Genomic DNA, 21,264 nt, shown 5'->3' on the forward strand with positions numbered 1-21,264 from the left:
ACAGCTACATTTTGTGCTTTGAAACTATCTCCTCTTCCCAGTATTAAAAAAAATAGTTTGGTTTGAATATATTTATTGCTCATGTTGAAAGATGGGATAAGGTCAGATGACAAACTAATTATCCTCCAGAAAAAAAATATGCTACTCTTTTCGGAGTATAAAGAGGGTGAGGGATTCTCTTTTGACTCCCTATATAAACCATTCAAATATATAGGATATAAAGGTCCAGCTGACAAACAACTACATACTTTAAATTGCAGCTTTACCCTGAGATCCCAAATAATTTAGAAAAAGGCTGGACTCAAGAGATCCAGACTCTTGTATCGTACAGTGCCTGGAAAGCTATGTTTCCTCATAGGTGGAGGAAAATCTACCTCGAAGGCTTTGTGAAAATTAAAAGATAATACATGTAAAATATGTAGTATAGTACCTAGAATACTGTAACTGCTCAATGTGATTATCAAATTCTTATTACATATATAATAAATATTATCATTACTATACAAAGAATGAGGAGGAAAATGGAACAGGGGTAATTACAAACAAGTATTAGATATTAAGTATATTAAGACAATAACATACAAGATGGGAAGTAGAGAGAGGTAAGGCTGGTGAGATAAATAGGAACCAGATGATGCAGGGATTTATGGGCCATATAAAGTCATCTGGAATTTATCCTAGAGAAGCTAGATAATAGCTGAGGGATTCTAGGCAAGTTCAGAAATATAATTTAGATAGATCTCTTTAGCTGAAGTACAAAGAATGGATTACAGGAAGGCAAGCATGTATCATGGTTTTAGTATGATGGTCTGAAAAAGGAAAGAAGAAAACCAATACATTTGAGAGATTTTAAAGAGATAGTATACGGAGCAAGAGTATACAGAGGTGCACAGAGGTACACAAAGGAAGAATAAGGACAAGGATGACCAAGGGCAAAGATGAAGCCTAGTTTTCTGGTTTGGTCATCTGAGTAGAAGTCACTGCCCTAGTTCCTATTATTTTCTTAGGATTTCTTCTTTACTTGAGAGTTCTTTCTCTTGGCAGAATCTGGATCTCTGTTGTTTATACCCCACACATTCCTAATTATTTCTAGCATACCTTGAAGACATGTTTGATATAATCTTGCTATACTGGTCATGTTCCTTGGAACATATGCTGGTTTGAATATATCCACTTAAACTATATTTCCCAGAAATTAACACAATATCCAACTATAATCTGAGCAGTACATAGAATTTTGGCCCTATCCATTGCTTTTATCGATATTGAAAATCATTAACGCCCTTGCTAGACATTGCTAACTTGTCTTTTTTGTAGAAACAGAGATCTTAGGAGTTGCAGTTAAGATCCCTCTATACCTACACGCATACCATATCCCCCATACACAAGTAACCAGTAAGTAGAGTCGTAAAATTGGATGTAGACTTATATAAACACCCCTATTAAACTTTATCTTGTTAGATTTGGACCTCTATGTAAAGGTCTTCCTTAAATAAAATAATTTATCTAAAAATTTAACTATGTCTTCCAGCTTCATTCTTCCACAAATCTGATACTCTTATTTAAGTCACCTGTGAAAGAACTGAGTCTGTCACCTTCTATTTTACTTAGTCCTCACCAGTTCTTTTGTTCAGCCCCTTCGGTTACAATGATTTCATCAGTTATAAACCCATTTTGTTAGTTTCAATCCAATCTTGTGTTTAGAAGTAAATTAAATACCTTGCTGCACTCAATAAATGGTGTTTCTACAGTATTTTTTCCTCCTCTATATGTCTAGAAAACGTTTGAAAAGTTTAAGGGCACAGTTTATTCTTAAAGGATTCCGTTTACTCTTGGTAATCAATAATCTCCTTTCTTACTGATCAAAAATAATCTAATAAATATTGTAGATTTATTTTGGCAACTAACAATGAGGTGAGCGGTCCCTAGCTTGGAGAACAACTTTGAAATAAGAACATTAGGTAGCTTTAGGTTTGCGGCACTTTTTTTTATTCTGTTCAAAGACTAGTGATTTAGAGAAATGATCATGGCCTCTGAAATACCTAAGTGCAATTATTTGTTTTCACATCTGTATTTCTACAAGTGCTCTGAAAAATGGAACTGTGCAATTTGAATATCAGTAGTTTCCAACACAGTTCTTGGGACATAATAGGCATTAAGGGAATGAGTAAAAAATGATCATTTGTGTATTCTATTAATCTAGGATATACTTCAGTAAAGACAAATGATATGGACTTATTTAGAAAAGGAGATCATTCTTCTAGTATATGTAGCTATCTTAAGTTTTAATTTCCTATTATTAATTTTTATTTTAATCATTCCATATCATAAATGTTTCCCCTGAGCAGAAAGTATAGAGACTATATAGCGCTTCTGTTCTACTTATTCTGATCTATGAACATTGCACTGTTGGCTCAAAACAGCAGCTCTATTCATTCTGAATTCTTTTCCTTCCTTCAAATAGATAAAATATACCTAAATATAGTTAGTTATAAAAACACTTGGATTTTCCTTAGCTTTATTTTTCCTAAAAAAAATCAATGGCCAAAAAATCATTTTGGCCTTTAGCCTTCAGATATTATTATTTTCTTAGGTTTAGGGAATTTTTTACAATTGTCCGTGGTTGGAGTCAGACCGCAACGTAGGATCAGATGGCAAGGCAATGTTAGCGCTAGCTCAGTGCAGGTAGAGAAGACATACTTGTGAAGTTTCGAGTAAGAAATCGAGACACATTTCCCAGAGAAATATTGAGAACATTAGATTTGGGTTATGTCTTGCATTCATGTCTGTATAAAACGAACCTATGACTATAACTGATTGACCCAAGCACACATATCTGTTCCTCACTAAGCCAATCACATGCTTTCACCTAGGAATTTAAAATTTGGACTTAGGTGACACAGAAAATATGAGTTCTTGGGGTGTCTGGGCGGCTCAGTCGGTTAAGCTTCTGACTTTGGCTCAGGTCGTGATCTCACAGTTTGTGAGTTTGAGCTCCACACTGGTCTCTGAGCTAACAGCTCAGAGCCCACATCGGATCCGCTGTCTCCCTCTCTCTGCCCCTTCCCTGCTCATGCTCTCTCTCTATCGGAAATAGATAAATAAACATTAAAAGAAAGAAAGAAAATATGAATTCTTGATAACACTCTACAGAAATATTTCATAATCTCTTACTGCTGAAATTTCGGAGGTGTGCTGGCTCTGTTGTTTCTGAAATCTCTGATACTCTAATAACCTACCATGAATTCTCATTTTTGCTTTATCTAGTCAGATTCAATTCCTATAACAGGCTTACAAAATAGATTTTTGAGGAGGAAGCAAAGACATTTACCTTCAATATATATAGCACTACTTCGAAGGGAAAATGTATTCAAAGCTTCCAACACATGTGTTACAAACTAACCTCTGGAATGCAATTCATTTATAAGTTTAACTTGGCACACAGACACTTAATAAATATTTATTAAATGAGAGAATGTAGTGGAATTTATGTGATACCTCTAATTATGAATATTTTCAGTGATATTTATTTTACTTAGAGATATGCAAACTCTGAACCTTCCAAATGCCAAAGATTAAAAGTGCCGAGTCTCAAAACACATTAAAGATTATGCACTGAGGAAGACCCTTAGGACTGCAATGGAAATAAATTAACTAAATCTATAGAGCTTCACTTTTATGTCTTTGAAGTTCTAACATAAAGATTCATTGGTAGTGATTAACTATGACTGCCATGCTTCAAGGATAAAACCGCTTCTCTGGAGGATGCTACTGATAGCTGAGTTGGAATGTTAATTTCATTTTAATGATGTTGAAAAATTGATTTCAAATCCATATTCATTTAGCAATGATATCCATTTGGAAGAATATAACATATCTAACACAATAATAATAATATATTACCTACATTATAGCTAAAGAGTGAAAATGATAAATTAGTGTATTAATATTTTTATGGTACTTTTCAGTTTTAGTCTCAAGGTACAAAAGATTTCAGTATACATGCACGTTTCAAAAAACATATACCGTGTAAAGCGCAGGAGGAAAATCAGCAGATAAAAATTAGGATAAAGACTTCAGAACATATATATCTGGAGATATGTATCCATTTACAGTGTATTCTGTCAATTTTAATATGTTCACTGACTATCAAAGACTGTCATGAGAATTAAGGACATTACTATTGAAACAAACAAGTTCATCTTTAATCTCATAAGTCTCTAAAAATAAGCTTCTTGGAAGTAAAGTTGAGCCTAAAAATGAAATTTTTAAAAGTCAGTACATGTAAAACAGTTCAGGTTAACAAGTCTCCAGATTGCAAGTATAAAGTAAAAATATGAAACAAAAAATATTTGAATGGAAACATGCTTATGATATTTCTGAACCCCGAAGAGAAAAATCTTAACATGTTCAGAGAGAGAGAGAAGAAGCCCTACATGTTATATACAAAAGTGACAACTAATTGACATTAGATATAACTAGAGGCAAGAAGAACAGTAGCTTTAAAGTTTTGAGAGAAATTACTCTAAACCAATAGTTGTACACTTCTGGCCATTATCAACGAATTTTAGATGTAAAATATATTTCCAGATCTCTAAGGACGCAGGAAGGTTGCCACACACCCAACATCATGTTTCTAGAAATGGTGATATGGGAAATTGTCAGCTAAATATATTCCAGGAAAATAAAGACAAGAAATATGATGAGATATTAATACAAATACACTAACATTGACACTTTAAAAATTCTTTTAGATGCTAATGACCTAAACTTTCATTTCTTTCCTTGTAAGTTTATAGTCCTTGATTCTAGAGGGACACATTTACAAAATCACAATATTGTAGATGCTATTTTCAAGGAGAAGTGGGGATTATATTTGTACACCTTGCAAGTCTGTGACAACCCAGCTTTTTCTGTGTCAGGTAAATTTGTTGACTTTTGGGGTTCAGTTTTAGGAAACCACCCCTTTTTTGCCATATACTTAAGTCATATTCTAACAATTTGATTGGTGATAAAGCTGACATTTTGATCTCTAATTGCCTGACTCCTTTGTCTATCATCAAATAGATTCTCAACTTGGAATATGTCGTACACCTGAAACTAATATAATATTTTATGTTAATTATACTTCAATAAAAATATTATGCTCAGAGAAAACAATACAAAGAAATTCAGGTTTTTATGACCCAGACCATGTAAGTTTGTGACCTTGCAATAGTTTCTATCATGCCACACAATTACCTTTTGTATTTGCGTGGCTGGCTTCAGTTGGCCACTTTGAGCAAGTAGCTGTAGGTCTTAGATTAAAACATTAGCTGGAGAGCTAAGAAAGGGAAATAAGTTCTTAAATATCAGGGTGACAGTTACAAAAGGGAAGAGGTGGAATTCTCAGGTCTAGTTGCTCATAATGTGAATTTTAGAAATGGTAATGCCATTTAGTATGTGTTGAGTCAGAGAAGGTGGTTGGAGTCCACTGAAATCAAACAAAGGATGATGGACAAGATCTCAGAGAGCAGTGACACTCCGGAAGCAGCCCACATCAAGAAAACTACAAGAATCACAGTTTTAATATGAAGAGAACATATTGAGAGTACTAAGTGACTCAATGCTTAAAGATTAGGAGAGCTATACCATGAGGCTATAGAAAAACTGGTCAAATTTTAATGGGGAAGACCAGAAAAATTAATGTGAAGTACTCAAAGAATTACTAGATGAGTTTCAGTTTGACACAATCATTGTAGGTATTAACTGTACCCTCTATTAACCTGCTGGAACAATGGATGCAATTAAAGCTTTAAAGGAAAGTGTAGTAAAGATGAGGCATAGTAAAAGCAAACCAGGCAGAACAATAGTAGATCAACTTCAGGCCTAGGTGAGACTGTGTTCTGATGGGATAGCACCTGAGTGATAACTCAGGTTACCCAACTCAGGAAGGGAAAGGTTGGCAAGATTTTCTTGAAAGTGGGTGCTTTCGCAGATCCAGTATTGTCCCATTCCTATTTCTGATCATAGGAAAATAACTAGAAATATAAGAAAAACAAATGCCTACATCACAAAGCAAAGTAAAAGAATGAAGTAGGGACACAGAGCCAGTAAGCTGTCCTAACCTATGTATGTTGAATATACTGGATCGCAAATGTGCCTCAAATTAGACCTTTGTTTGAGAATGCCAACATTACAAATTTCTGAACTTTGCAAGAATCTGGACTATCTTGCATGCTGTTCTCTGTAAGTATCTCCCACATATGGGTTGTTTTAAAAAAATGTGTCATAACTAACTTCTTTAGATAAGATTTCTCTCAATTAAATTTAAATTCACAGATTGTCAACTGTAGATACCTGATACGCTAGTAAAGTTGAAAATAAGATTTTTATTCAGCTCTGCTTATTACCATTGAGACTAAGGAAGCTCTGATAGGAATTTTGGGGCAGTGAACATAGGTCTAAGTTAATGCTATACCTTCATGCTAGACTTCATGCTAGAAACATCATTTGGCTTGGTCAATGGATAGAATGTAGATAAACAATTGGCAGGAAGCCACAGTCATTGCGACTATGCACATAAACTATAATTGTTCAAAATTTTGAAAGAAATTACCTCATTTTTGCTTTTATTTTTCAATAAAATGTATTTGATTTTTTCCTCCATCTTGAAAGACTAATAAACATGAGATAATTTATTTTGTCTAGCTTATAAAACTCATTAGATGAGATTTTGGTAATCCAGAAACTAAGGCACAGTGTCATCCAAGTCCTGAATAAGTATTAGCACTTACATACATCTCATAAATACTGGTTACATATTTATACACATGGAATAATCAATAATACCAGAAATACTTCTGTCCTTCCATTAATCAACTCTGCCTTGTCTTGTTGGATCCATTTTAACCCAAATACTATTATTCTATAAGAAATAATTGTACTGAGAAATGTTATTATTATATTATAGAATTTTCTTAATATCAAAGACCAGTATTTTATTTAACACATTATAAAATTATATTTTGCCAAAACATATTGCAAAATAACACTCAAAAATCAAGTACAGTAAAATCTTCAAACTAAGTCCAGAATTAAAACTGGTTTCTGACTATGAGGGTAGTCAGGATTTGGGAAATAATTCCATAAAGTTAACATTAAGTCAATCCAACAGAAAGAGATAAAATGTAAATATATTATTGTTTAAATCCTGCATAATTGGAATGTTTAATTTTAGTGGCTGTTGAAAAGGACATTTAATTTGGTTCCATAAACAACCAATGAACTATGTTGTTTGCCTCAATATCATCCTTGCATGCAATGTGAAAACAGGCCAAATTGCCATTATATGTAAGTATTTCATTATAGGAGAAATGAAAATTAACCTTTAAGTGAAATAAAACAAGTTCATTAGCCAGGCTGGGCTTTAATCACTCTTATTCCTTTAGACTTAAAGTAATTTTGAATAAATAAAATTGAAAGTTCTTTACACTTGAAATAAATTGTAAAGACTTTATCAAAAGAAGATTTTTTAGAAGAATGGTTTCTCAATAAAGAGGCAAAAAATTGAATAAAAAATTCCTTGATAGTAATAAATAAAGGTAAGACATTTCAAACAGATTGTGATAATATTTAATTATACATTTAGTGATCAGTAATGAAAAAAGAAATATCTACTAGTATTGAATAACACCGAGCAGTTGGCTATATTCAAGAAATAATCTTCTCAAGGTAATTTTTTTCTGCACAGTATTTCTATTAAATTTGGATATATATGTGTATATAAATATAATATAGATTGGATATATTTATACATTGGATATGTATTATGGGCTATGTAGAAAATTAGTGAAATAATTAGGCTAGTGAGCTTTTCTACAACTTGCAAGTCTGTATTTCCTCATTATTAGTAAACATCTGTAAAGCAAATGAGAAGGCAAAATATGAAGTCAGTTGATTACACTGAATACTATAACCCCATGAGCATATCTGCTACAATAATGATGACTAGAGCAATGAATATTATTTCATAGGAAAGAAAGTAAACATAAAAACTACAAACACAACGTAATAAAATATATGAGAAGGAGGAGAGGAAAAGAAGTAACCCACCAATAGATTCTGGAAGAGAGAAATCCTTTGGCTTTTAAAGAACATGTTCTATAGGTACTAGTTCATCACTGAAAAATGTTACTTTGTATTTCAAAAATATGTTGCTTATGGACCCCACTAGCTTTCTAACAGCTGCTGAGACTCAACATTTGCCAATTTTGCAAGTCATTTAAATGTTCCATATTAAATATATGAATGAAAAGATACACTATAATTTCCTGCCAGATGCAAAACAATCTGCTCTGGGTCTAAAATAAATTTATGTTCAATCAGTCAGGGAAATATTCTTTTAAATACTCCTGTATAAGAGGAGATACTTTAATTGTCAGAGGAAACACGAAGTTGGATAGTATACATTCCCTTTTTATCATACCAATTCAGCCCTGAATTTCATATCAAATAGATTATCACATTACTTACAAGGCTACATTTAAATATTTTAAATATATGTGATTTTTGCAATCAATGCATTGGTCTCTTAGAAGAAACTGTCGATTTCTACTACAGGTCAGAGATGTGTACATCTATGTCAAACCGTAGTTCAGCAGAACCAGAAAACTCCAGAATTGAATAGTTTTAGGGAATACTAGAACAACAATGGCCTTAGTCTATTGTTTCCAATGACTGTCTTTTTAACTCCCCCACAAATGATAAAGAGTAAGTGCAAGTTAGAAAATAGAGGAAGAAAATCTCCAAACCTACTTTTTCTTCAGTCTTCTATCCTTCTCAGCTTGAGTTCCAAGTTTGCCTAACCCCAGGGACTCCTGAGCAGCAGCTTCAGTCTCCATAAAGCCTCCTGTGAAAAAGTAACTATTCATGTTAGGTTGGATACACTGGGTCAATTCTGAAAATAAATTTTTAAAAGTTATTTGTTCAACTGCTCAGTATCACGAATTCTTTTTCTTTTTTAGATCGTCCTTATACTGCCAAACCAACATGCATAAAATGGCATGGGTACATAAATGAACGTACACTGAGAGAATGAAAAGAAAAGGTAACGACTGACCTACTATTCATACCACCCTCGACATAATATATAATCTATGGAATATACACTCCATGGAATATACAAGCTTCAAGGTCTCTTTTTCTTCTTATGAAAAAGAAGAGCACATATCTGTGTAGTGCATGAAATTTTTTTTCAATATTTTAAATTTGACAAATTTGATGTAAAATGGCATAAATGATAGCCCAATGAACACAATCGGGTGCATGTCTTCAATTCTAAGTCAAGAGACTATAGAAGTATTTGCTGACGTCTAAAGAGTTTGCATATCCTCCTTCTGGCACCCTCTTTTCCTCACCTGGCTGACTCCTTTATCCTTCAGTATATGCCTTACTTCCAGAACTTCATATGTTCTGGCAGGTTAGTTTTGTTTTGTAAATTTCATAATTATATCTGAAAAAAAAACCTATATCTTCAAAAAATCTTGGTAAGAATGGTTCTTATTCCAGCAAGCCACTAATTATTTGGTGTAGCGTCATTTTTATTGTTGCTGAAAAATACGCAATATACATAACCTTGAAAGGAAAGGAAGAGGAAAGAAAAGTATGTTGGGCATCAAATAGAATTACATATTTCACAATGCAATTATTTCATCCAGGATCCATAAACATATAGTTAATTCATAAATTCTTTGTTACACTTGAAAAATGAGAACTTAATCCTGGACTCTGTTTTCTTTTTGGTATTTACTATATGCAAAAAACATGAAGTCAAGGTAAGTGAAAAAATGTTCACTATTTTTAAGTGGGTTAAAGTACGCACATTTTTAAATTTTTTTATGTTTATTTATTTTTGAGACAGAGAGAGACAGAGCATGAATGGGGGAGGGTCAGAGAAAGGGAGACACAGAATCTGAAGCAGGCTCCAGCCTCCGAGCTGTCAGCACAGAGCCCGACACGGGGCTCAAACTCACGGGCTGTGAGATCATGACCTGAGCCAAAGTCGGACGCTTAACCGACTGAGCCACCCAGGTGCCCCAAAGTACACATATTTTTTAAATGGAAGGGATTTCAATTCCAGTTAAGCTCAAGATTAGGTAGAAAGAATTAAGCTAATACCAACTCTTACGAAGACTACTACTACTACCCACACAAATGTCACCAATATGTCAATAAATAAAATTATTAAAGATAATTTTACTATTCTGCCACTGTAATTTCCTGACTTCACATTTGCAGGGCTTGACCAAGTTATGGTTTCTCTAGTGAAAAGTAATATCTTATTAAAGTGTCAGTGAAAAATTTTATTGTTACTGTTTTTCATAATTTATTTTAGCAAACAATTTATAATACTCAATGCTACTAATTCTGGAGCATTGGTATAAATGTTAATCTCATAGCCTAGTAACTCTGTTACTGAACTATATCATTGTAACACAATCCTCTTTAATTGAAAACACACTGACTGCTGTCTAGATCTAATCAATACTTTTGAGTTCAGGGACAAACATTTACTTTATTCAATTATGCACATGTGCAATTAATACTTAAAAATTTTTTTATTATGAAAGAATTTCATTGGTGGTACCATTAGGAAAGTCATCCACTAGCTGACTGAAGGACTCTTGGGGTTCATTTTTAAATGTGGGATTTTCCATTTATTCATGGCGTGTGAATATTTTATTTCTCTCATCGGTGTACTTGCCTTATTGTATATCTAGAAATTATTATTCACAGTCTGAAAGTAACAATAAAATTGTTTTCTTGAAGTGAAAACTAAAATTAATGATTCACATAAAAGTTACGAAATTCTTGATCAGATGGGGACATAGAGATTGATGAAGTAGACCCATTAAGTAAACAATGATACACTTCATCCACCAAGTGGTTATATGAATCAGCCTTTTTATATTTTTCTGAGCAAAGAAGAACACATAAATTATCATTTAAATGTTTTTAAGAACCCAAAATTTTAATTAGCAAAAATAACATTAAAAAAATTAAAAGCTCTGGGAGAGAAACAAAGAAAGTTCTAGAAGAATATTGTGAGTCAAAGCTAGACCCAGGAAAATAGATATTAGAATTGTTTCCCATAAATAAAACCATTAAAATAAAAAGCATGAGGAGCTTGGAAATACTCTGAATACTTCAAAATCTAATATCCTTTGAACAGAGCACTTAATAGAGAATTATGGCTACCCCCTACTTCAAAATGCCAATAAAAAATGAAACTTATTGCCATAGTAGGTACAATTATTTTTAAGCATCGCATGTAGGACAGTACCCTTAAGCAGAAGCAAAAGTCTAGTCATGTGCATTTGTTTTAGCCCAGCTAAAACATTTCTGGGTGAGAACCTTCTTTCATAGAAGAATTTTCAGGTTCTGTTAAGGATGATGTCAGCCAAACCAGCTTATGAACTCTTACTTTATGAATGGTCATCCCAATCTGGAGAGAGTCTGCCTCATTTTTGCCCAGCTGGTAGTGGGTTCATATGGCTGTGTGGGTTTTAAGAATGTCTACCTATTCATCTATACCAATATTTTATTTACTAGTCGCACAGGGCTATGAAACACTTGAAATGTGGCTAGTCCAAATTAAGTGTTGCAAGTATGAAATACACATATGATTTTGAAAATGTAGTGTTAAAAGAAAGAATACAAGATATCTAATCAATAACTTTATATTGATTACATGTTGAAATACTTCTGATATATAGACAAATAATTATTGAAATTTATCTCACTGGTCTCCTTTTACTTTTCATAATGTTATATATGGGATTCACATTTGTGGCTTGAGTTACATTTTTGTTGCACAGCTCTATATATCTCGGTGGTTGTAAACTGGAGACTGTACCAATCTCCATAAGAAATATGAGTATTTGTGTATGTTGGTTGGAGGAGAGAGGCGCATATTCAGATGTCACAGTGACTGCAAAGGGCAACTGATATATACTGGGCAGGGAACAAGGATTCTAAGCATTCTTCAATGAGAAGAAAATCCTCTAATGTGCCTTAAAATGGCAGGAGTGCCCCTGATATGAAACATTAGCCTGTGGGAATCTGGGGGGTTGCTCACTCTCCAGGAGGTCTTTTAAGAATATGAAGAGAATATCATTAGCTCCACCCTCTCATGGCATGAGGTATTCAGGAATACAAGGCTTGAGTTTCATGATTCAGAGGATTACTCAGATAATAAACTGCTTATCACTTTTCAATGGCCACCTTGTAGTTGTGCATGCAAACACCAAGCCCAAATCCTCATCTTCAATGAAGTTCTCTGGGCTATCACTATCACTCTTACTTTGGCAAGGTCTTTGAGGAGTTGGAATTGTTGGACACAGGACCACCAGTGGGATGTGAGTGTTCCACTAAAGTATTTTTTTCTAGCTCCCTTTCTACATAAACATCTTGAGTAACCCCAAATCAGCAGGACAAGGATCTGGTGGTCCAATGTCATACAATATCATTCTAGAGAGCAGGAGTGAGTGGTTCACTTGTCAGATCACCTTCTTGGAAACAGAGTTAGGCCAGTGGCCCAGAACAACCCCATGGCTCTAAGTCTCTGGGCTCCCTGGGATATCTGGTTGACCCCAAGCATGAGGTAGAGAGCATACACTCTGAAGGGAAGCAACAGAGACTCAAATCCACATGGTTTGGTTGGATCAGACACCATGCCTGGATAGCACTGCCTCCCTGTTTTGTCCTAGGGTCTGAAAGGTTAAAAAAAAACCCAAAAAACAAAAAACAGTGCTTTCAGTGATTGGACCCACACAGGTACGAATCTTGGCTAAGAGTCCTGCCCAGATAGCACTGCCAGCCCTAGTCTCTCCCAGGCAACAGAGAGGGATGATAGAAAATTCCAAGGAAAGTATTGCAAAGTATGAGGCTTCCTAAGACCCAGGTCAAGGAGTTCAGTAAAGGACTCTCATATACCTGGATCTATGAATGGTACTGGTTGGAGCCTTCTGTTCATCCAGACTGTGAGGGCAAATATCTCTATGTTGCTTGGTCCTTTGATTCCACTCAAAATAATTTATTTCATGTTGGCCCTTGAGGTACAAGTCTGTAGGAATTTCTAGGCAAAACCCACATTGCAAAGTCTGTGCCTCTTCATTTGTCCAATAGACAAATGGACTTAAAAAGGGACTTCTCACTCCAGAGAGATTAAGACTGCAATCTGTTGCCCATTGGTGATTTCATCTTTTTCATCTGATCTCTCTTCAGTATTAAAGCCATAGCATTCAGTTGGATTTAAACACACTTTGAGTTTATAAATGGTTACTTCATTGCTCTATATCAGTTAGTCCATTAGCTCTCTAAAAAATGCACCTAGACTCAGGGCCTGGCTCAAAAAGGGTATGTGATAAACACTCTCATAATTGAAGCTAAATAGTGTTTTCTTCACAAAAGGCCCTTTCACCATGCAGAGTATGAGTCATCTTTAACAGATACTTTGTGGAATTTACATTGTATCTGTTGGCTCCATAGCATCTAGGAACAATCTAAATTTGGGAGTAAAGGCCAGCACAAGTCACCCAAATTTTATGTGTAGAAATATGCTTGCCAAATAATCCTGGTGCAATGTTGATGCTGTTTTCGTCATTATGAAGTTATTTTCTTTATTATGTTGATTATTGTCAAGGAGTTCAGGCAACTATAATACAATCTGTCAGATGACCATAAAGGAAACAGAATTACAATGTAGTAGGCAAAAAAAAAAAAAATCTCTTGGAGATGTATAGCCTCTCATATTCATTTAAAGGAAATTCACAAGAGTACCTTTTATTTATTTATGTATTTAATTATGTATTTGTGTATTTTTACTTAGTGATACATGTATTTTATACAGCAATAACTGGGGACATTGCCTGTTCAAATTTAATCTATTTTTTTCTTTTTTACTGTTTTGTTTTTCATAGATTTGTTTCATTTGCTTCTATTGGATCAAGTCTCCATTCTTGAAAATCTCTTTGTCTTTGATTTGTGTTGCCCTCTCTTACAATGCCTGTCAATGGCTTCTTTCCCTAAATTTTTTTAATGTTTATTTTATTTTTGAGAGGGAGGGACAGACAGAGAGTGACGGAGACACAGAATCCGAAGCAGTCTCCAGGCTCTGAGCACAGAGCCTGACGTGGGGCTTGAACTAACAAACTGTGAGATCATGACCAGAGCCGAAGTCAGACACTTAACCGACTGAGCCACACAGGCACCCCAATGGCCTCTTTTCTTTATACTTAACATTAATTGTTAACATCAGCTAGGATGGTCATGTGCATTCTGTTCTTTTTTTCTTTATAGTCATTATAATTGGAGTTCTCTGATGACCTGGGAAAGCTGGTGCTTCCCCAGGTAGTAAGCCAAAGAATGTGGTAAGATCACAGGGAGAGAGATTTTGGACCCTCCGTAACTCAGTTTTTGAGACAGTCTTTAGAAATAACACCTTTTTTTTTCCATTTGTGTTTCCTATCCATATCAATAATCCAAAAATCAGATACCTGTGCTATTGAAATATTCACATACAGTGACTAGGGATGTATTTACCAAGGACAGAGTGAGTCCTAATTAGGCCATTAGAAACCCTTGATCCAAGGTGTCATCATTCTACTTATTAGCACCGTAACAGGAGGACTATTCAACCAGTTACAAACCTCACTGAATTTTTCCATCACCTAGGCCTCATTTTGACATCTTGTCCACAGGGATGCCATGAGTCACAGCTCACGCACTGCCCTTCCTATTCTCTTCCGGAGTAACTTTGTCAAAATAAAAAAAAAAAAATGAGTGTCATCTGATATAGTTATTTTTAACACAGTTTAATTTGTTTTGCTTCAAAATAGGTTAATGCCTTCAGATAAAATTAAAAGGCAAGTCCGTCAGGATTCCAATAACTGATGTATAATCATAGATTGTGGGGTTCAAACCCCTTTTCCCTAGCTATGCTGGTAGGATAGACAATGTAGCAGGTAAATTTTTTCTGGGTCAGAAATACGTTGAAGTTTTGTTTTGTTTTAAATAAAAGGTTGTATATGCTTATGTACTCTATCCTACTAATTTGAAAGCTCCTTGACGCCAACAGTTATGCTGTAGCCATTTTACTAAGGCTCATGGTTGGTACTCTAAACTTAAAAGTGTTTCAATATATGCTTATTCACTCTAAGTAGGAAGACGTAAATGATTTTGGATTATCTGTGTGTTTTTTTTCTTCCCTCAAATTCCCAAGCCTGTTGGGTTTCTCCAGGAGCTTTGATTCACCTTCAATATAGCTTCTACGTAGCTCCAGAGGAGTAGATATTTGTAACTGTCTTCCTCATCAGTATTGCAGTCCTTAGCGTGATTTAGACTCTGGTTTTGTTTATGTGGTAACTTTTTTGTTCTTCAGGGTAAAACAAAATCGCTCAGAGCTCAGAAATCTTCCCAGGGTGATGGTATGATCATGAATAACTATTGCTAGTTTCTGATTTGGATGGAGTTGATCACTGATTCACTTTATAACTGGTATGACATAGAGACACAAAGTTACTAAAAATGGGTAAGAAAGGCTAGGTTTCAAGAAGAATGTATATTTTTCTAGACTTTAAATTATATTTTGGATACCTTGATTTTGACAGAATATTGTTGGCAAAATTTCTAATGATTCAGTAACTCTTCATCAAAATTAAATTTAAAATAAAATAGAAAAAAGCCAAAAGAGAAAGGCAATTGAATATATTTTAAAAGGGAAAAGTAAATTATAGATCCCAAAATGAATATATATGTTTAAATAGGAGTAAATAAAATGATTACTATGTTAGCAAAATAGTTTAAAATAACTACCTACACTATTGTTAATTATACTGTAATATATTGGAAATGACAAATAATTTGGTAAGAATATAAATAGTTATCAAACAAGAAATTAAAACAATGCCTTGACACGTACATTTTATATCCAAAAAATAATCATCTTCTATCTTCTTTCCTTATGCAATAATTTTTTTATAGCCTTAGGAGTTCCTTTCCTGAGAAACAGAAGTCCAAAAAGGATTTAATTCATCTGTTGAGTAACATTTAATCACACAGCTGTCTGGACATTAGTTTTTCATGGCTTCTGATACTTTGTGTGGATTTTACAAAGGCACTTTTGAATATATGACATTTGTACCTCTGCAAACATAAATATTGCTCTCAGAAATTCTTTCAGTGCCAGGACAGGAAAGTTAGCCAGGAAGTTGGAGCATTACTTGTAAGTAATCATTCCTTTATTTGGGAAACTAAAGAAAGTGCTAAGAGATTTGTATCATTCTGTTCAGCATTCACCATTGGAGGAAGGAGCTAAATATTTTTTCAATAGATTAACTATATTTCTATGTTAAATAAGAAAAGATAGAAAAAAGAAGATGCAATCACAATAACCAATGTGATGAAAAGAGATTTCAGAAGAAAAAATATAGGAAGACACACACACACACACACACACACATACACACAAGCCAAGTGTATATTTACCTAGGGTCATTTCAAATGTACTGATGTATGTATGTATGTATGTATCTATCTCTTTTAAAGTTTATTTATTTATTTTGATAGAGAGAGAGAGAGCACACAAATAGGGGAAGGGCCAAGAGAGGAAAAGAGAGAGAATCTGAAACAGGCTCTGCACTGTTAGTGCAGCCCCTGATGTGGGTCTCGAACTTATGAACCATGAGATCATGAATTGAGCCAAAATCAAGAGTTGGACACTTAATGAATTGAGCTACCCAGGCTCATATATATATATATATGTACATATATATATATATGTACATATATACACACACACATATACACACGTATGTATACACATGTGTGTATATATATATACATATGTGTGTATATACACATATATATAAAGTTTACTTATGTATTTTATATATAAAGTTTATTTATGTATTTTGAGAGAGAGAGAAAGCGTGAGCTATGGAGGGGCAGAGAGAGACAGGGAGAGAGAGAATCCCAAGTGCTAAGAGCACAGAGCCAGACACGGCCTCACTCTCACAAATCAAACTGTGAGATTCTGACCTGAGCAGAAATCAAGAGTCAGATGCTTAACGGACTGAGCCACCCAGGCGCCCCTGTACTGATCCATATTTTTATTCCATTAGTGTCCAACAATAACTAACACAATCCCTATTGCCCTATTCCTTCCTCTGTCCTCCCACTTACATACTGTAGAGTTTATTCTGTGGAAAGCTGTGATAGCTTTAAATAAAGAAACCTGTACTTTTTTGGCCTGAATATCACAATTCTTTATTTTGGTTAAAAAGTTATTATGGATTTTTTGTAGGCATCTCAATTTTTTCAACAGAAAAGCATTTATATACATCTGTGTTTTAAGCGGCAGTATACTCAGTGGTTTTAAAAATTGACACTAAGATGAATATTTCAGTTCTGTAAATTACTAAGACATTGTTTACTCATCGATAAATAAGAACAACAGTAATAACACTTGTCTCGTAGGGACCTTGTGTCTATCAGAGTCAGTCCTAAATAATGTCTAGCTATTGTTATTCACAGAGGAATCAAAAGGATTGGATGTTTTATAATATTCTTCCCTTGTAAGTTTTGTCAAACATTATTCAGCTAAATTGAATTTACAGAGCTGACTGAAAAAGGAAGTGTGTCAGGTAGGCAAAAGAAAAATGCAGAGACGAGAAATGAAATGAAAACTAGACAGACCCTCACAAGTGACCAAAATGAGTCGCAGTGGAAGTTGTCAAATTCATGCACACTTACGGAGCTGCCCGAGTCGGGCTTTTTCCTTTTTACCAAACAGACGTCCTATTGAAGACTTGATTCCTTTCTTCTTGGGGGCTTTGTGAAGAGAGTCTTGGCTGCTATTGGAACTGCCAAGCCCAAGGCTTTCTGGCTCAAGGGAGGCAGATAAACTACTGCAAAACACAAAAGAGGGCAAACTGCTCATCCACAAGGTACACAGACTTGTTCCTTCATAAAGGGACAAATGAAAGAACACTTACTCTCTTCCTTTCCTCCCACATTTGCTCTTAAGCATATTGAAATTTGTTGTTGTTGTTCTTTTTCCTCAGCCTTAGGGCTCTGAGCCTCCAAATTTTGTCTAAGGAAAATGATTTTTGTTCTAAGTGATTTTCCCCCTTATTTTAATACAACCAATGAACATAGGCCGGCTTATTAATTGCATGTTAAATGACCTTCCATTATTTAGCAAGTGACCCTTTACCTATTTCCACCTCAGAGTATGATTTTTTTAGTCTTAAACATAATGACCTATGATAAGACATTTAAATTTAACTAACAGTGAAGTTTAAGCTGCTATTCCAGGTCACAGCTTTACCTGATTTTCTTCTAGCCATCTTTCTCTCTCTCAGTTTTGGAAACTGATTCATTTATTTCTTTAATTTAAAAATGTTTATTTATTTAATTTATTTTTTAAAAAGTTTGCTTATTTTGGGAGAGTGAGAGAGAGAGAAAACGTGAGCAGGGGAGGGGCAGGAGAGAGGGAGAGAGAGAATCCCAAGAGGGCTCCACACTCAGCTTGGAGCCTGACAGCAGGGCCCAATCCCATGAGGTCACAGCCTGAGCCAGTATCAAGAGTCAAATGCTTAACCACCTGAGCCACCCAGGCACTCAGTAGCTAACTATAGATGCACAGATTAACAAACAGGGCACTGGCAAATGAAGTAACTTGATCTCTTCCTTTAAGAGAGATTGGTGAACAGTCAGGAAACCAGAAAAGAGGCATTTTTAATGGTTAAATTAGTTTGAGAAAGAACAAAAATTTTAACCAGAAATAACTTCTAGTTGGTATTAGTAGATCATCGCTGTTTTTATGAGATGACTATTTCTCTTTTGGATATTAAGTTTTCAATTTTAATTCTAACATAGTTAACATGCAGTGTTAAATTAGTTTCAGGTGTACAATACAGTGATTCAACAACTCTATGCATTACTCAGTGCACCCTAAGTGTATTCTTTAATCCTTATCACCTATTTCACCCATCCTCCTACCCCTCCCCTCTGGTAACCATCAGTTTGTTCTCTACAATTAAGAGTCTGTTTCTTGATTTGCGTCTCTCTTTTTTTCCTTTGGTCATTTCAATGTGTGTGTGTGTGTACCACTTGTTCTTTTTTTAAAATTAAAAAAAAACTTTTAACATGTATTTATCTATTTTGAGAGAGAGAGGGAGAGCGTGAGTAGGGGAGGGGCAGAGAGAGAGGGAGAGAGAGAATCTTAAGAAGGCTCCACACTCACTGCAGAGACCAATGGGGGCTTGATCCCACAACCCTGAGATCATGACCTGAGCCAAAATCAAGAGCCAACTGCTTAACTGACTGAGCCACCCAGGTGCCCGTTATTTATTTTAGAAAGAGAGAGAGAGAGCGCTCGCATGCAAGTGAGTCAGGGCAGAGAGAGAGGGGGACCAAGTATCCTAAGTGGGATATGCACTGACAGCAGAGAGCCTGATTCAGGGCTCATACTCATGAACCCTGAGATCATGACCTGAGCCGAAGTCAGACTCTTAACTGACTGAACCATCCAGGCACCTCTGGTGCCTCATTCATTTAATTTTAAATCATCTAGGTGGGATTTAAAAGCAAATACTCATATGCTCTAGTGATCATTTTGTTTTTTCTTACAGTTCTCAGGTATTCTTTCAGGTACATGATAAACTGAAATGATTTCCAAGAAGTTGCTCTAGACTCCATTCCTGGTCAATGTAACTGACATAGTATTAATAGGAGAGGTACAATAGATACATTGGTATCTATTCTACAGCTGTCCATTTGACAACACCATGATGAATTACTTAACTTTACTTATTCATCCTCTTTAATGAGTTGACATTCTCTAAACTCCAAACCAATAGCTTTTCACATGTTAAAACAGGAGTGATTCTTTTCTTGGAGGATGAAAGCAGATAGTTTGAAGCTGGAGTAACTGGGGTTTTATACTCACATTAGAAATTAAACATAAAACAGAAAGGAGCAAATGTCTGCCAGCACAGAACCTCTGTTTTAAAGCATATTTGTTGTAAAACTCATACTATTTAGAAGATAAATTCTTACTTAAAGTGTTAATACTAAGCCATTATGCACAGCCATATCAATGATGTGTCTTGAGATGCTGCAATTGATAAGACTGTAAAAGCATATATATTTAAGATGTGAATTGCATGCTTAGATTTGTTTATGCTACTTATTATAGCGATCTGCTTGCAATTTTGTAGGCAGATGGAAAGCACCACAGGATGAGTTGCTACAACAAATAGGGTATTTCCCCTTACCTCTTCTTTTAACATTTTGGCAGATATGCTTTTTCCCCCTCTAAGAACTTTCTGCTTATTAGCTGTTATAGCTGTCAGCACCAGACCCTGGGGGATAGTATACATACCTGTTTGCTAAAAATAAATGAACTGCAATTATGGACTTTTCAGAACTTAATTACTTTTTAAAAAATGTTTTAGTTATTGGTGGTGGGGGAGGGGAGCAGAGAGAAAGGGAGAGAGAGAATCCCAAGCAGGATCCATGCTCAGTGCCGAGCCCTGTCTCACCACCGTGAGATCATGACCTGAGCTGAAATCAAGAGTCAGATGCTCAACCAACTGAACACCCAGGCATCCCCAGACCTTACTTTTACACCTAAGCCTAAGCCAAATTTATAGTTTTGTCCTAGAGTCTGTTAAGTTTTTTGCTATTCTTCCTAGTGAGTCTTTCCATTAGCCTGACTTCTTTTTAATACTAAATATCCACTAAATATAGAAGAGATAATCTCATCAATATTGGCTAGTAATAAGACCACAAATACATAGTTAATTTTAAAACTAAAAATTTGATCTCAGAATGCATTTTTTTTTCACAAGAGGAGAGGGGAGAGGGAGGAGGGCAATACTCTACTGGAGAGTTATAGCTCAAACCAAATTTCTCACATAAATTTTTAAGCAGTCTATTTGACAGCACTTAAAGAAAGAATATTTTCAGAAGGAGAGCATGCAAACCGTGAAGTGAGCTGAGAGAATCATACCTTCGGGCATCATTGTGGTAGGAGGAGGGAAGGGTGTGAGTCATCCTGATGGCTCTAGGGGTAGGGGGAGGAGAAGTTTCACATTTTATAGTTGCTTTATCCTCCCGACCATCTTCTTCCACCACTGCAATCTAGAAATGAAAACAATTCATTCAGATGAATTCTTTCTAGATTTCAAATGAAATTGACAGAAATGGAGAGTCATT

The 21,264-nt window shown here is 35.0% G+C and overlaps 1 protein-coding gene across 8 annotated transcripts in view; it reads right to left on the minus strand.

Moving 5' to 3' along the window:
* Positions 1-21,264, minus strand: part of PPFIA2 (PPFI scaffold protein A2) — a 474,989-nt gene that overhangs the window by 51,719 nt on the left and 402,006 nt on the right. For all 8 annotated transcript variants that reach the window (XM_060656864.3, XM_060656859.3, XM_060656862.3 and 5 more), the window contains 3 exons: positions 21,059-21,189; positions 17,794-17,948; positions 8,797-8,890 (listed from right to left, as the gene is read on the minus strand). In XM_060656864.3, coding sequence (XP_060512847.1) covers positions 8,797-8,890; positions 17,794-17,948; positions 21,059-21,189 — 380 coding nt within the window. The remainder of the gene's footprint in view (positions 1-8,796; positions 8,891-17,793; positions 17,949-21,058; positions 21,190-21,264) is intronic.

The sequence above is a fragment of the Panthera onca genome, chromosome B4 (assembly GCF_046562875.1).
Source record: "Panthera onca isolate mPanOnc1 chromosome B4, mPanOnc1 haplotype 2, whole genome shotgun sequence".
Taxonomy (NCBI): Eukaryota; Metazoa; Chordata; class Mammalia; order Carnivora; family Felidae; genus Panthera; species Panthera onca.